This window comes from Emys orbicularis, chromosome 6 (assembly GCF_028017835.1).
Source record: "Emys orbicularis isolate rEmyOrb1 chromosome 6, rEmyOrb1.hap1, whole genome shotgun sequence".
NCBI classification, from domain to species: domain Eukaryota; kingdom Metazoa; phylum Chordata; order Testudines; family Emydidae; genus Emys; species Emys orbicularis.
In genome coordinates this window covers 74,836,024-74,852,768 of record NC_088688.1, presented here as the reverse complement: position 1 = coordinate 74,852,768, position 16,745 = coordinate 74,836,024, and the positions used below count along the sequence as shown (strand labels likewise).

Sequence of the window (16,745 nt, the reverse complement as noted above, 5' to 3'; positions counted from 1 at the left end):
CCAAATAACTTGCATCCAAGAGTTTTAAAATAGCTTGGTGAGGAGTTTGTTGGACTGTTAATATTGTTTATCAATAAGTCTTGGAACATTGGGAAGTTTCAGAAGACTGGAAGAAAGCTAATGTGCCCATTTTTAAAAAGAGCAAGTGGCATGACCCAGCTAAATATAGGTCTGTCACCCTAAAATCGATGCTGGGTAAGATAATGCGGCAGCTGATACACGGGACTTGATTAATAAAGAATTAAAGGAGGGTCATGTTCTTAATGCAAATCAAGATGAGTTTATGGAAAATAGATCCTGTTAAACTAATTCAGTATTTTTTTTTAAATGAGATTACAATTTTTGTTGATAAAGTTAAAAGTGTTGATGTAATACACTTTGACTTGGTGCCGCATGGCATTTAGATTAAAAAATTAGAACGGCATACATGAAATGGATTAAAAGCTGACTAACTGGTAGGTTTCAAAATGAAATTGTGAGCAGGGAATCATCATCAAATGGGTTTGTTTTGAGTGGGGTTTCAAAGGGATTGGTTCTCAGCTCTATGCTGTTTATCAATGAAATACATAAAATCATCACTATAGTAGTTTGTAGATGAGACAAAAATTGGGGGGAAGTGATAAATAATGAAGAGGACAGGTCACTGATTCAGAGTAATCTGGATTCAAGCAAACCATGTGCATTTTAATACAGCTAAAGGTAAATGTATACGTCTAGGAACAAAGAATGTAGACATACTTATAGGATGGGGGACTCCAGCCTCGGAAGCAGTGACTGAAAAGAGTTGGGGGTAATGGTGGATAATCAGCTAAACATGAGCTTCCAATATGATGGTGTGGCCAAAAGAGGTAATGCAATCCAGGAATGCATAAAGAGAATTTTCAAGCAGTAGAGAGGTTATTTTACCTCTATATTTGGCATTAGTGTGACCACTGCTGGAATACTGTGTCCAGTTCTAGTGCCCACAATTGAAGAAGGATGTTGATAAATTGGAGAACTCAGAGAAGAGCAATGAAAATGATAGGAATAAAAAAACATGCCTTAGCTAAACAGATTGATCTCCTTGAGTCTAACAGAAGGTCAAGAAATGACAATTACAGTCTATAAGTACCTGCATGGGGAACAAATATTTAATAATAGGCTCTTCAATCTAGCAAAGAAAGATATAACATGATCCAATGGCTGGAAGATGAAGCTAAACAAACTCAGACTGGAAATAAGGCATACGTTTTTAACAGTGAGTAATTAACAATTGGAACAATTTACGCAGGGGCTGTGGTGGATTCACCATCACTGACAATTTATAAATCAAGATTGCACGATTTTCTAAAAGATCAGCTCTAGGAATTATTTTGGGGAAGTTCTATGGCCTGTGCTATACAGGAGGTTAGACTAGATGGATCACAATGGTCCCGTCTGGCTTTGGAATCTATGCTGACAAAAAAGTTAATGGTTGCTAGATATTAAATAAAACCAGCCCTACTTATTTAGGACCCTAACATTAGATGCCAAGGTTATGAAAAATGGGTCTCATTCTAAGGTTGAGTTTGCAGAACTGGCAGTTAGACAAATCATAGAAACGTAGTGCTGGAAGGGACCTTGAGAGGTCATCAAGTCCAGCCTCCTGTGCTGAGAAAGGGCTAAGTAAACCTAGACCATCCCTGACAGGTGTTTGTCCAAACTGTTCTTAAAACTCCCCAATGACTGGGATTCTACAACCTCCCCCAAGCCTATTCCAGAGATTAACTATCCTGATAGTTAGAAAGTTTTTCCTAATATCTAACCTAAATCTCCCTGGCTGCAGATTACGCCCATTACTTCTTGTCCTACTTTCAGAGGACATGGAGAACAATTAATCACAGTCCTCTTTATAACAGCCCTTAACATATCTGGAGACTTATCTCCCCTAAGTCTTCTTTCTTTAAAACTAAAAATGCCCACTTTTATTAACCTTTCCTTATCTGTAACGTTTCCTAAACCCTTTATCAATTTTATTGCTCTCTTCTGGACTCTTTCCAATTTGTCCATCTTTTCTAAAGTGTGGTGCCAAGCACTGGACTCAGTACTCCAGCTGAGGCCTCACCAATGCCAACTGAAGTGGGAGAATTACCTCCTGTGTCTTACATACGACACTCCTGTTAATACAACCCAGCATATTAGCCTTTTTTGAAACTGCAACACATTGCTGACTCCTATTCATGTTGTGATCCACTATGACAACTTATTTTCCGAAGTACTACAGTCTAGCCAGTTGTTCCCCATTTTGTAGTTGTCCATTTGATTTTGCTTTCCTAAGTGAAGTACTTGCACTTATATTTATTGAATTTCATCATGTTGATTTTAGATCAAATTCTCCAATTTGTCAAGGTTGTTTTGAATTGTAATTTTGCCCTCCAAACCCTCCCAGTTTTGTGTCATCCACAAGTTTCATAAGCACACTCACCACTCCATTATCCAAGTCATTAATGAAAATATTGACTAGTACCAGAGCCAGGACTGACCCATGTGAGACCCCACTAAATACACCCTCCCAGTTTTGCAGCAAATCATTGGTAACTACTGTCTTTCAATCAGTTGTGCACCCACTTTATAGTAATTTCATCTAGACCACATTACCCTAGTCTGCTTACAAGAGTGCCACGTGGGCCGGTGTCAAAAGCCTTTCTAAAATCAACACATCACATCTTTTCTCCCCCTATCCACTAGGCCCTGTCAAAGAAGGAAATTAGGTTGGTTTGGCATGATTTATTCCTGACATATCCATGCTGATAAGTATCATTTTGTAGTTGTGTACAGTTGAATAGTTTGTTCCAGTATATTTCCAAGGATCAAAGTTGGGCTGACTGGTCTATAAGCCCTTGGGTCCTCTTTGTTCCCCCTTTTAACAACAGGTACTAAGCTTTGTCCTTTTCCAGTCCTCTGGAACCTCACTTGTCCTCTGTGAGTTCTCGAAGATAAATACTAACAGTTTCAAGATTGCTTCAGCTAGTTCCTAGGATGAATGCAAGTCAGGAGGGCCTGATGACATTCATCTAAGTTATCTACGTATTCTTTAACCTGTACTTTCCCTATTTTGACTTGCGTTCCTTCCTCTTTGTTGTCAATATTAATTGTGCTCACCATTAACCTTCTTAGTGAAGACTGAAGCAAACAGGCATTAAATACTTCAGTCTTCTTGATGTCATCAGTTATTAGTTCTCTTTCCTAGTTAAGTAGAGAACCTACACTTTCGTCGTCTTTCTCTTACTCTCAATGCAGTTAAAGAACCTCTTCTTATTGCCTTTTATCTTCCTTGATAGGCTAAGGCAGAAACTGAATTGCACCTTAGCTTTTCTGATTTTGTTTCTATATGCTTGTGTTATTCTTTGGTACTCCTCCACAATTTGTACTAGTAAGCTCAGCAAATTGGATATACAAAAAACTGACAAATATCCACAATGCAACTTTTATAGAATCACTATTCAGAGTAGCAATGCACTTCAAAAATTTACCAAAATACATAGTTGGAGACCACTGTGCTGGCTTTCTGGGCTTCTCTATATTGGGAAGTTACATAATATTAATTAACAGATTATAAAATAATAAAACACTCTGCACAGATTGTCATGTTTAGTATGTAGTTGGCGACAATTTATCATCACTGAATGCTAAGTTAAGTTGGACAGAGTGTTAGTTAGAACATATTAAGATGTAGTTTTCCTGTGTAGAGTAGGCCTAAGGAATTGATCAGATCTCAAGGTCCATGTACTCAGGTGTTTGTACTGACATCCACAGTAGCAGGTTTTTCAACTCTTACAATCTCTTAAGGAAACTCATAGTGATTTACATTGAAACATTCAAACTTGTCTTAAGCTACTACTTCAGGGACCAACAAGAAACTGGTTACTCAAAGAAGGTAGTTTTCTAACAGATGTGGAGATAATTGTAGTCCATACGATGATCTCAAAAGCCATGTGGTTCCTACTAAGTGTGGCAATAATGCACACTGTTCACTGTGCACTGACTAGTAGTAGCTATCATCTTGATATTCCATGCACAATAAGTAAGGCTGCAAGTCTGTCACGGATTCTGTGACTTTCCGGGACCTTTGTGACTTCTGCAGCAGCTGATGCAGCTGACCCAGGGGCCGCCTGAGCAGCTCGGGCAGCCCCTGGGCCAGCCGCACCCACCGCTGCAGGGGCAGTTTCGGGCTACTGCGACCCCCTCCCCTCCCGTAGCAGCAGGAGTTTGGGTGCAGGACGGGGCTCACGGCAGGGGGAGGGGGCTCAGGGATCTGGGCAGCACTTACCTCGGGGGTGGGGGGGGGAGGGAAGGGCTCCCTGGAAGCAGCAACATGTCCCTCATCTCCTAGGCGGAGGCGTGGCCAGGCAGCTCTGTGCACTGCCTCTGCCTGCAGGTGCCACCCCCACAGCTCCCATTGGCTGCGGTTCCCAGCCAATGGGAGCTGCGGAGCCAGTGCTTGGGGTGGGGGCAGTGCACGGAGGCCCATGGCCGCGCCTCCGCCTCAGAGACGAGGGACCTGTAGCTGCTTCTGGGAAGCCTGCCAGCCCTCCTCCCCAGCAGCAGCGGGGCTCCCGGGCTGCGTGCTGTTCCGTGCCCCAGAGCACCCAAGTTTAAGTTAGGGGTATATAGTACAAGTCATGGACAGGTCACGGGCCATGAATTTTTGTTTACTGCCCATGACCAGTCCATAACTTTTACTAAAAATACCCATGACTAAAACGTAGCCTTAACAATAAGTAGGGAGTTGCCAAATCCATCTTGAAGAAAAAACAAAGCAAGGGAATTGTGTACTGATACCTTCTACTGTCAAGTCACTAAGAGACCTTGCCACACAGAGAGGCAAATCCTTAGGTGGTGTAAACTGAAATAGGTCCTATGACTTCAATGATAATTGAAGCTATGATAATTTGTAACAGCTGAGGACCTGCCCCAGTACATAAATATTTTTTTAAAGCACCATTCATAATTTATTTAGACACTATGGAGAAAGACACTATGATGAAAGACTGTTTATAAACATATTTTGCAACTAATGAAGATATAGATAATAGTTATGACTATGGACTATCAAAATTAAGTAAAAACAGTAATTTAAAAATCTTAAAAGAAAATTCCAGAATTATTTATAATTTAAAAGTATTAACTTGAAGTACAACATTTGTTGTTGTGTTTTTACTTACCATGCACTAAACTATTTGCAGGTGCAACTAAGGTATCCCACAAACATATATTTCTGTAAAAGAAAAAGATATGTTGAACTTTTTAATTTAACTGACTTAACTACTAATGCAGTTTGAAGAGAAAAGGTAGGTACTTTATATATTTGAAATAGTGCAGCCAATATCTGAACATTTCACACAACACTGTTTTATGCTCAAATACATTAGTAGAATTAAAATGAACGTTCAGATTGACAAACCCAAAATTACTCACTCATTCAACATTACTTGCATTTGTTTACTGTGTTCTATTATAAAGAACTCCGCTACCATCCTTCCAAAGCCTTATTCTTATCCTAAAAAAATGTGACTAATTAACCACCAGTTAAGATTTTTATTAAATTATAGCAGTGGTTCTCAACTTATTTATCATTGTGGGCTGCATATGCGGCCCACAATGTGTTACCTGGCTGCAGGGGGCTGGGTGGCAGGGCAGCAGCAGCAGCCCTGACCCCAGATCTGTGTGGAGCCAGCTCCCTGCCTGCCTCTGACCCTGCGGGGGCGGCCGGCAGCCTTGACCTCGGACCCCCACCATGCAGGGTTGGCTGGCAGCCCCGACTCAACCACGCTAAGCAGACCGGACCCCACCACACTGGGCAGCCGAGAACCTGGACCCCACCACACAGGCTGGTCTTTAGCACACAGCTGAGCTGAGCTGGGCTGCAGCTGTGTGCTAATTGGGCCATATGCAGCCCATGGGCCGCTGGTTGAGAACTGCTGAATTATAAATATACATATAACATGAGCACATGAATATTGTACAGTCAACCCACTCATCTTTGTTCTTGCACAGGATTCACATAAATTTAATTTCTCTTGTGGTTGGAGTCGCCTACATGTTGGGTTTGTTTTCTCTATCAGGGTCATGTTTAAAAAAAGTTTTAAGGTCAAGTTTTGAGCTAGTCCAAGCCTGGACAATCTCTCAAATCTATAAAAATGGTAGCACTTACTAAAACATTTGTAAAGAGGAATGAAAGGACTTCTGTTCTATTTGATGCGACCATATCACAAGTTGGTAGGTGATCATCTTAACTGCCCAAATCCCAAACTACATAGTAGCAAGAAACACTAAAAAACAGTATTATTTATGAATACTTAGCCTCCAACTATGATCTTGAATCAAGTTTTTACCTGTTATCAGTAGCCTGTCCAGCTGTGGCTATCAAAGAGGAGGAACTGATGAAAACAAAATCATTGGCTGTTTTGTTATGACACTGCCACGTCTGGAAAATGACAGTACACGGTTAGGAAGTAGTCATGTAACAAAGCTAGCTTCTATACTAGCACGAAAGCTTATTTAAAAGATAAAAAGTACATTAAAGGTTGTTCTTCAATCAACTAAAAGTGAAGGAATTCAGAGTTCAGACTGTAACTCTATACTTAGTCTACCAATAGTCTTACATTCTTAACAAAAGTGTTTGACACCTCCAGTGGTATTTGCTTTGCAACCAAAGATAACCAAATCATTTTAGATCTTATTTTGCATTCTCTCTCTTCAAATTAAGAAATATGGTTATGAATTGAGAACCTGTCTGCTAAATTTCAACCAAATAGAAACAAGACAAGGTTAGCTGAAAAAAATCCTAGTGGATTCTTAACTTTTCTGGTGCTGCCAGGAGACCACCTAGTACAAAGCAAATTTATGCACTGCAAGTTTACATTTTAGCTTACCAGATATGGTTTGGGTGTGCTTCCAGTAAGTGGGCAACACTTCCAGTTTGTTTGATATAAACATATATATCCATCAGCATCAACAATCCCGAACTGAAGAGAGAAAAATGTATATGTATATTTTTAATACACAATATAATACATATGCATGTGTACTTTGCTAGGCATATTTAAGATAGAGAAATTATATTGCCACCACTTCAGTCCAGTAGATATTAAATAGAAACTTTATCTTCCCAGAAACACTTGTATTGTGTGCCTAGTCTAACTCTGGAAAGCAACTGCACCAGAATCAAACCCAAATCCAACACTCCCTTGATGCAACACACCAACTAACTTGGATTACAGCATTTTCAATGCACATGATATTTCTATTGTGTGTGTCATTGTTATGGAAAAGGAGCAGCAGCAGCTAAAGCAGAAAGGATATTTTTTAAATTGAGGACTTCTGTTAATAGACATAAGGGCTTGTCTACACTGCCTTGCAGTTTGGGGCTGTCAATAGCAGTGCACACCAACATGCTGCGCTGTTACTCCCCCATCTGGACTCTACAGGTGCAAAGTAAAAGGTTCCTAGTTTGCATTAACGTAATCTTGTTGAAGAGAATATTTTAATGCAGCTGATTGGTGCCGCAAGCCTGGGAGAAGGGAGAAGTGGAGTGGCCGCTGCGCTTGGAGAGGGAGTCTGAGCCGTACGCGTCAGCGCACCGCCGGCAGCCCAGCCCAGGAACGCTTTAAAAAAAAAAAAAAAAAAAACACTGGGGGCACCGCTTTTTGGCACCCCCAAATCTTGGCGCCCTAGGCAACCGCCTAGTTTGCCTTAATGGTAGCACCGGCCCCGATTATGTTTGAATACAGTGTTATTTATTGACATAGTGAACCAACAAAGAAGAGCTGTTTATACTGTTTTGCAAAAAAACAGTAAGTAGGTAGAGAGGATTTCTGTATAATACCTTATTTCCTTGGTGATTGAATCTCATTCGTGTTATCCTTGAGTTGCCACCAGAGCGGAAACATGTAATTTGTTGTGAATGGCCCCATTCAAACATTCTCACACTACCATCTTGAGCACCCGTCAAGTCTGTAATAGAATAATATATTTTAATAACTCATTCCACATATGTTCTACTATTTGAATAGAAAATCCAAGCTTCATCTAAGGGAAAAAATAATCTGACAAATAAAGTTTAAGTTTCCTATGGTCTTTTAGCAGTCCTATAGTAACGCCTAGAGGTCCTAAACAGACTAGGGCCCCAGTCTGTCTGCTCTTTTGTTGTTTTACTGCATATTGTAGGTGAAACAGGAATTTGGTACAAGTAAAATAGCTTTTGAAGGCCCATCCTTCCCCAACTTTTTTAAAAGAGCGATGGTTTCATTATATAGAAGGTTCACACAATATATGTGTTTTCTAAAATCTTTAATATACTTTTGCTGTTATAAATTAGTAATACATACTGGGAAACAAGGATAGTTATGAAAGTACTGTAAAAACAATAATATCTGTTAATACAATGAACTTACAATAAGGTAGAGTTGGATGGGAAGCCATTCTTCTGACATTATTAATAGCCTTCTTGATCAGCTGTTCAATATAAAAGATAATCAAAGAGTTAAACTACACAACTAATTAAAACCCTATTGGATTAAATTAGTTATGGGAAATGACTGGTTTCCTTTTTTAAATTCCCACTGAAAACAAAGGCAATACCACTTTTAAAAATGTGCGTGAAAGTGAATGGAAGCTGAAGTTTCTCCCAACACTAATGCAGATTTTAATGAACAGAATTTTTATAAACCCAGATATATGTAAGCTTTATGCTGCTTAGATTTAAAGATCTAAATATAAACCCTCCTTTGCCTGCAATCGTACCTCTTTTCTTGCCAATCCCTTTCTGATTCCATTAAATTTATTGGAATATTCCTGAATAATATAAGGTAAGCAAGAGAGGCAGAAGCATGTAAAAAAAGAGGTAAACAAAGATAAAAAAAAATACTAGGAGGGAATATATTGGCTTTCGTTTCTACTTAGTCATTTTATAATTATAGGTTGAAAAAGAATTGGACAGTGTAATTTGTGGCCCTCCGCTGGAGAACAAGTAATATAGTTAGCTCCCGATTTAAAAAAAAAAAGGGAGATTTTCAAAAAAGACACCTGAGGGATTTAGAAGCATAAGCCCATTGACTTGTGCTCCTAAATACACTACCATGCCATTTCAGTCCTTTGCCTCTCTGCCAAGTGATGTGCTGATGGGAGATCTTGCAGACTCCTGGGAGTCCCTTGCTATACATTCTGCCATGAAAATGAAGGAAACGTTCACATTATTTCCCTGCCTCTAATGGAGTACACACCTCTCTGCTGTCTTCTCTGGGGTTCATAAAATACTTCTGGAAGAGCACTTTGGCATTTGGAATGTACCAAATATCGAATTGCCAGGGTTTTGTATTTTAAAAAGGGGTCCTGAAAAAGGATACTCAAGATTGCCTCTCCGAACACACAAACTCCTGGTGCACAGGCTTGTGGAGATGAATGTTTGTTGGAGCTCAGCATTAAACTATTAGTAAGACATAATTGCTACCCTGTGTGATGGTGGATATCTGAATGTTTTAACTGGGTGCACTGGCATCAATGTATTTCAGAAAAGCCAAACAGTCAAATGGAAGTCACATTTGATTGTTACTACCTATGGGACAGATCTCAACCAGTGAGCTTGGAGGTGAAAGACTCCATGTCTTATCATTCTTGTAAGCCTGAAAGAGGTTATTAAACTAAAACTTTCTGTAGAGACTGCATAACATTGCAGCATTTACTAAAAAGTAGATAACTATGACTATTGATACAGAATTAGGCTGCCTGGCAATTTACAAGATAAAACATTGCCAGTTTATACCAATTTGGTACATAGTTGTAAATTCATGTGTTATCTGGTAATTTTTCAGTTGGCCTATGCATTTCCCCCACAAATCCTAGAATCTCTATTCCCTCCTCCCCCAAGTTTAATCCATGCACCCAACCCTCACAGCCTGCCATCCTGCAAAGTGAGATGGGCTAGACAGAACTATTTTTAAAGCTTAGTGATACCACTCCTACATAGACTGAAGGGATCACTGTAGAATCACACACACACACACACACACACCCCATATAATACGTCACTTTAAAGTACTGTATGAGTTAGTAAAGTATCTTGTTTGTTTTAAACTAAGGTCAGCCTGGAATAAAGAGGGCCTAAATCAAAACCCCAAGATCTACTCTGAACTCCAGATCCAGACACTAACAGGCTACCTCAAAACCTTGGATCAAAACACTCCTGAATGCAGGTGTTAAAATTCTTGATCCATATCCAAACTTATCCACATTTTAGAATGTTCAGATTCAGTGTTGAGATTCAGCTCATTAGAGAGAAATTTAAGCTGCAGACTTTTATTTGAACCTGAATGTGGAGTTTTTGTTCAGGTCTCCTATTTCACTCTGAATATATGCTTCTTTCATCTTTTGCATAGTCAAACCATTTAAGTATATGTGAACTAAGACACTTTTTTGCCTAGTTAGTACATCTGAAATCAGTATAGTACATTAACCCATCAGCATTCTGAGGAAGTGGATGAGGGAGATGCAGCAGTATGCACTCTGTGCTGCCCTGAGCTGTAGAGCACTTTCTGCTCCTCCTTCACTCTGTGCAAGCGTAATCCAGTAACTATGAAAGGCACACAAACCTTAAAGCACTAGAGATATTAAAATGTTATTCTCTGATAAGTGACTTACCACAGATGCACCTCTCCCAGTCTGTGTACTACCAAGCCAAGGCATGTTGATAGGGGTGCCAGGATTGCTGTGTGTATAAGGTGTAGTACCCTGAACATTTGCCAGGTCATCACGAGCATGTATAACCAAGAAGTCATCAGACCTATAAATGCAACATTAGTAACCAGAGTGCTGATTAGACAGATTTTTGAAATAAAGCATTGAATTACTATGGATTAGTTGGTAGAACCATAACCAAATTGCAAGAGCTACTCGAATAAAAATGGAATAAATATACCCTTTAGCCTCCACTTCTGTGTCATCATCAACCCAGGTGTAGATTTGTGTAGCTAGAATCCCAGAAACATCTAGTTCTTGAATGTCATGGCTGGAAGCTATTGCAATGCAGTTCCTGTTTGCCTGAAGAACAGTTACAAAAGAATGAATTTAAAAACAACAGTTTCCCAGAATGGATCTTTAATTTTACTGTTGTCCTTTTGCTGGTACAATTATTTGTAGACAAACATCTAGCTAGCCAATTTGCAGGTGCCCACATTTGTGTGTGCGCATATCATACAGGTGTCTACATTCTACTGGGTCTACAACTGTGTACAAAAAGTTGCAGTGATGGAGCCGAAATCTCTTCGAAAGTTTGTCCCCTTATGCTTGCCAGGCAAAATTACACATTCATGTTACTGTATTTATAAGCCCCTTCCTCCCAGGAAGCTTGAGTTCCTTCTTACCTGTCTCCTTGTGGGAAGGTTAAACAGGTTATTGATTTAAGTTCTTATACAGCAACATTTATAGCTGAGTGCCTTGCAGATGTATCGGAGTGAACACAAAAGCGCTCTCACATTCTCTCGTCCTCCCACCCCCTTCTCTCTATACAGTAGAGCTCTATTCTTCAATTGGCAGCCTGTGGCCCAGATCCAGCCCATGAGGACATTCCATTTCACCCATCACCGAGCATTAGCTGTCCCTTCATGCCTATTGGGAAGCAGCAGCCAGAGCTTCTCAGGAAGCAGCAGAGGTCTCCCCATTTCCCCTCAAACTGAGCAGGCTGCAGCCAATTCTTACTGGGAAAGCGGGAGGAGCAGAAAGAGCTCTACAGCTCAGGGCAACTCCATTTTCCTTCCCCCCACCTCTCCTGTGAGCAGAGATGGCTCGTCCGCTCCTCCCACCTCCCTCCCTGTAAAACCCAACCTGGGAAGGGGGAGGAGAGTGAAGAACACTTGGAATTGGCACCCCTGCCTTGACGGGGAAGAGGGACCCCATACAGTCCCCGTGGCCTGGGAAAGGAGAGGTGAAGAACCCCAGCAGAAGCAGAAGTGAGGCTGTAGAAGCCAGAGTTTATCAGCGGTTGGGAGCTTGTTGGGCTGGGCAGATGAGGACTGGGGGCTGAATTGATGGGAGCTGAGACGATGCACTTCAGTTTATTTTTCCGCTGTTTACTGTCATGCCATGTATTTAATTTAGAAACTTTTCATTTATATTTAAACATACTGGAACTAGATTGTTGATACATTTCCACTTGCAGAAGTACACTTTTAATCAGGCACTTAATCAGAAGCTTATGCAACATAAAAGCACATCAATTATTGATTGCTTCATTAGTTTACACACACATCATGTAGTCAAGTTTTGGGGGGGGGGCAGGAGGGGAGGGGAGAAGAGAAGATGGTGCAAGCGAGTGTCAAAATTTCAGGCAATAAGAAAGGAAAATTAGATGTCCATTTATTTCTTTAAATTCTAATATTAATTTAAAAGTTTTAATATTAATAGTATGCTGTTTAACTAGCATTACAGTGTATTAGTATAGTTATTTGCAAGATTTCATTGAATATTGTCTACTGGCATGCTTAAGCTTTTATTTTGTAATTAATAAATACAATCTAGCACACCACTCTTGAAAGGTTGTGATCCCTGGCCAGTGGCAGGCTCACTGGAGAGCAAACACCTTGAGAGCCCTTTGGCCTGCCAAAATTTGGACATTACCTTATTCAATCCCCCAGAAAATGTAGCTGAATACCACTGCAGCAGAGAATTATGTGGTTAGACCCAGAGAAGACCATCATTCCTCCATCTTTTCCCCACTATAACTCCTCCCTTCCTCTTGCCTGAGGGGGGATGCTGATGCTGAGGGTCAGTGGAAAAGTAAAGCACCCATCTCTTCCTCTCTCCAACTGCTGCTCCTCTGTGCTAGCGACCAGGAGCAGCAAAGAGGGGAGTTTAGAAAGGGAGTTCTTTGGGTGAACAAAGAGCAACAGGAGCAACTACGTGACTCTTGGGCTGAGTTTGTTGGGGTGGGCTGTTTACGGAGCCTAGAAGCCTGCCAGGCACAGCTGACAGCTTCCTAACAAGGCTCTAGCCTGCTATCCTTTTATCCTTAATCCCTTTTTGATTCCTTTGTCGGGAGGCAGGACTAATTTAGGGAGAATAGAGGTTTAAAAAATCAGTTTATAAGCGACCAGAAGAGGTAGCAAACAGGAGCAGCAAACAAGGAAATTTTGTGGGGGGAGCTCAGAGGAGGAGCATGAGAGCCAGCTACACCTAACAAACATTCTCTAAACTTAGGCCAATAACACCCCTGTCAACACACACACACAATCCAGTGCAAGAGTAGAAATAATGCAGGCAGAAGTCCAGCAGGAGAGAGGGGGCTATCCAGTTTATTGCACTGAATGAAGCGTGTAAGATTATCTGTCTTGTGGCCCGATGGCATATCTGTGCATTCGATGCAAGCAAGTCATGGCCCTCAGAGACCAAGTATGGGCCCCTGAGATTAGAGTGGCTCAACTGAAGGAGCTATGGGAGACAGAGTTACACAGATGAGATTTTCAGGGACACAGTAGAGCCTAAGGAAAGGGATAGATAATAAAACAGAAAATATCATAATGCCACTATATAAATGCATAGTAGGTCCACACCTTGAATTTTGTGTGCAGTTCTGGTCGCCTCGTCTCAAAAAAAGATATATTAGTATTGGAAAAAGTACAGAGAAGGGCAACAAAAATGACTAAGGCTATGGAAAAGCTTCCATATGAAGAGAAGTTAGAAAGACAGACTGTTCGGCTTGGAAAAGAGATGACTGAGGGGTGAGTCTACAACAAGGGTGGGCAAACTTTTTGCCCTGAGGGCCACATCTAGGTATGGAAATTGTATGGTGGGCCATGAACGCTCACGAAATTGGTGGTTGGAGTGTGGGAGGGGGTGAGGGCTTCGACTGGGGGTGCGGGCTCTGGGATGGGGCCAGAAATTAGGAGTTTACGGTGTGGGAGGGTGAGGGCTCTGGCTGGGGGGGCAGGCTCTGGGGTGCAGGAGGGTGGGACCAAGGAGTTCAGAGGGCAGAAGGATGGTCAGGGCTGGGGCAGAGGGTTGTGGTGCTGGAGGGGATATGGGGCACAGGCTCCAGGCAGCGCTTACCTCAAGCAGCTCCCGGAAGCAGTGGCATGTCCCTGCTTTGCAGAGGCACGGCCAGGCAGCTCTGCACGCTGCCCTGTCCGCAGGTACCGCCCCTGCAGCTCTCACTGGTCTTGTTTGCCGACCAATGGGAGCTGCGGAGGCGGCGCTTGGGGTGTGGGCAGAGCCCCCTGGCTGCCCCTACACATAGAAACTGGAGAGGGAACATGCTGCTGCTTCCGGGAGCTGTGTGGAGCCATGGCACCTGTGGAGCGGGGAAAGCCCTGGACCCCGCTCCCCGGCAGGAGCTCTAGGGCCAGATTAAAACGTCTGAAGGGCCAGATGCGGCCCCCGGGCCATAGTTTGTCCACCCCTGGTCTACAACATCTTGAATAGTGTGGAGAAAGTGAATAACAAAGTGTTATTTACACCTTCACACAACACATGAACCAAGGGTCACTCAATGAAATTAATAGGCAGCAAGTTTAAAACAACCAAAAGTAAGTACTTCTTCACACAGTCACCTGTGGAACTCATTGCTAGAGGGTGTTGTGGAAGCCAAAAGTGTAAGTGGCCAATCCCAGGTGCTTCAGATGGAATGAACAGAACAGGTAATCATGAAGTGATCCATCCCCTGTCGCCCATTCCCAGCTTCTGGCAAACAGAGACTAGCAACACCAAATTGCCCCGTTCTGTGAATTCCCTCAGAAGCATCTGGCACCAGCTATGGTCGGAAGACAGAATACTGGGCTAGATGGACCACTGGTCTGACCCAGTATGGCTGTTATGTTTTGTTCAGTAAGGCACGAAGAACCAGGAGTGGGAGCACTGAGTGCAGCAAGGAAGGGAGCTGCTGCAAGTTTAACCTCTAGCGACAGGGAGGAGGGCAGAGGAAGGAACATGGGGACAGTTCAAGCCATATTCAAACTGCTGGCAAGTGTGATATATTCTTACACAGTAAGAGTACTATCTATAAGAATAGTCTGAAGTATTATGTAATGAAATATGTCCAGTCTATTTTAAAACACAAAGTTACCTTTTCTTTATACTCACTTTATTGACTGCAAAAGCAGTAATGATGTCAGATTCTTTATGAATAATTCTTGCTTTACCTCCTGGATATCCCAGATCTGCTTCTATCTGTATTTAGGAAATAAAACCCATATTTCTGTAAGTACAAGGCTTTGTTCAACTTTTAATTCATATTGCAAGCATAAAGGCCAAATACTAGACCATATATGATTATTACATAAATGTCTCAATAGCAAACATAATATGGTATATGCTAAGTAGGATCCTTAATTGAGTCTACTGGGAAAATTAAATGTTTTAAGTATTAATAGGTTTGGCTTCTTTTTATTGTATCAAGATTGCCATTTTGGGGGATTCTACAAGTTCTCATCTCAATCACACTTTTGTACCCCATTACCTTCCTTGAAATGCTGGAGAAGGATATGGACTGCACACGTACATGAGGATGTTGCTAAAAAAACATCAGGCACTTCATTATGTTTACACTTAATTTTTTACTAAGGATCACAAGAGATCCATAAGGGCCTTGTGAATATTTGATGCAACTTACTTCTTCGTATTTCAGCACTGAAGTAGATGAGATTGGCCAAGGGACTGCACGTGCAAGATCTAGTGCAGAGGAATAATTTGAAATTTCTGTCTTATTTTGCCCACCTGCCATCCATTCAACTATACAAATCTGCTGGGCTGTCTTGCACTTTTTCACATTGCAAAAATACACAAATTGAAGCAGCTGATAGAAAAAACTTCATTCCAAAGCTAAATCTTTGCTATCTAAGGTAGTATTTGACTCTTTTGACTGATCTGCATTCAATTCTAAAGCAGAAATCACTTTACGAAGTATTTTAGCCATTTGTCAGGGTACTGCAAGATTCCAAAGAGGATCCTGTGACGGCACTGATAAAATTGAGAAATTCCCATGGGAACAAAACCATTACCACTATAATGAGGTCATGAAGTGCTACTAAACATCAATGAGGACAGAGAAATTAGGACCTGTATTTCAAACTTGAATTGGGTAAGTGCTCCAAAATATAACAAGTGCAAGGTTCCACAACTGCTGTTTTCTGGCTTCTCTATCTCAGTTATCAAATCTGAAGTCTTTACCAGTCTCGAAGGCATAAAGGCCTCATTCAGCATTGTACTAGTCCCTGTTAAACAAATGCAGAGATGGGGTCGCTAGTACCATGTGGTATCCAACTCCTTGGAACAGTGTATGTAGAAGCTTCCCTTCTCCTTTTACTCTCATAAATCCTAAGCTTTCAAAAGAGTACTGGTATTTTATTGTTTTAATTAGCTAGTTTTTCCAGAGTCTGTGCTTATCTTTGCTTCTCCTCTACCTCCACTGTTACAGTAAATGTGACACAGTTAACCAGATACTAAGTTTAGGATTTTCATATGCGCTGCAGTAAAAACAGTCTGCATTTTCCTTTCCTACTGTATACTGAGAAGATACTTGCACTGCTTATGTTACACCTGTAGTTATATTTTAAATATCTGGTGCAGTATATGTTTGGAAGACAAAAGATGCCACTTGGAGTTTGGTCATTTTGCAGAGGTCACCTTTTAAATAAAGCTAAAACAGCCTTGAAGGTATGAAAAAAAAAACAAGTCTATTCTTCAACTCTTACTGAAATATACAAAACAGAGTTATCTTAAATAGAAAAAATCCACATGAA

General features: G+C 41.2%; 1 protein-coding gene across 5 annotated transcripts in view; it reads right to left on the bottom strand.

Annotated features, from left to right (window-relative positions):
• DMXL1 (Dmx like 1) overlaps positions 1–16,745 on the bottom strand; it is a 148,637-nt gene that overhangs the window by 6,588 nt on the left and 125,304 nt on the right. For all 5 annotated transcript variants that reach the window (XM_065406803.1, XM_065406804.1, XM_065406805.1 and 2 more), the window contains 8 exons: positions 15,088–15,174; positions 10,934–11,055; positions 10,657–10,798; positions 8,415–8,475; positions 7,847–7,974; positions 6,894–6,986; positions 6,354–6,445; positions 5,184–5,236 (listed from right to left, as the gene is read on the bottom strand). In XM_065406803.1, the coding sequence (XP_065262875.1) occupies positions 5,184–5,236; positions 6,354–6,445; positions 6,894–6,986; positions 7,847–7,974; positions 8,415–8,475; positions 10,657–10,798; positions 10,934–11,055; positions 15,088–15,174 (778 nt within the window). The remainder of the gene's footprint in view (positions 1–5,183; positions 5,237–6,353; positions 6,446–6,893; positions 6,987–7,846; positions 7,975–8,414; positions 8,476–10,656; positions 10,799–10,933; positions 11,056–15,087; positions 15,175–16,745) is intronic.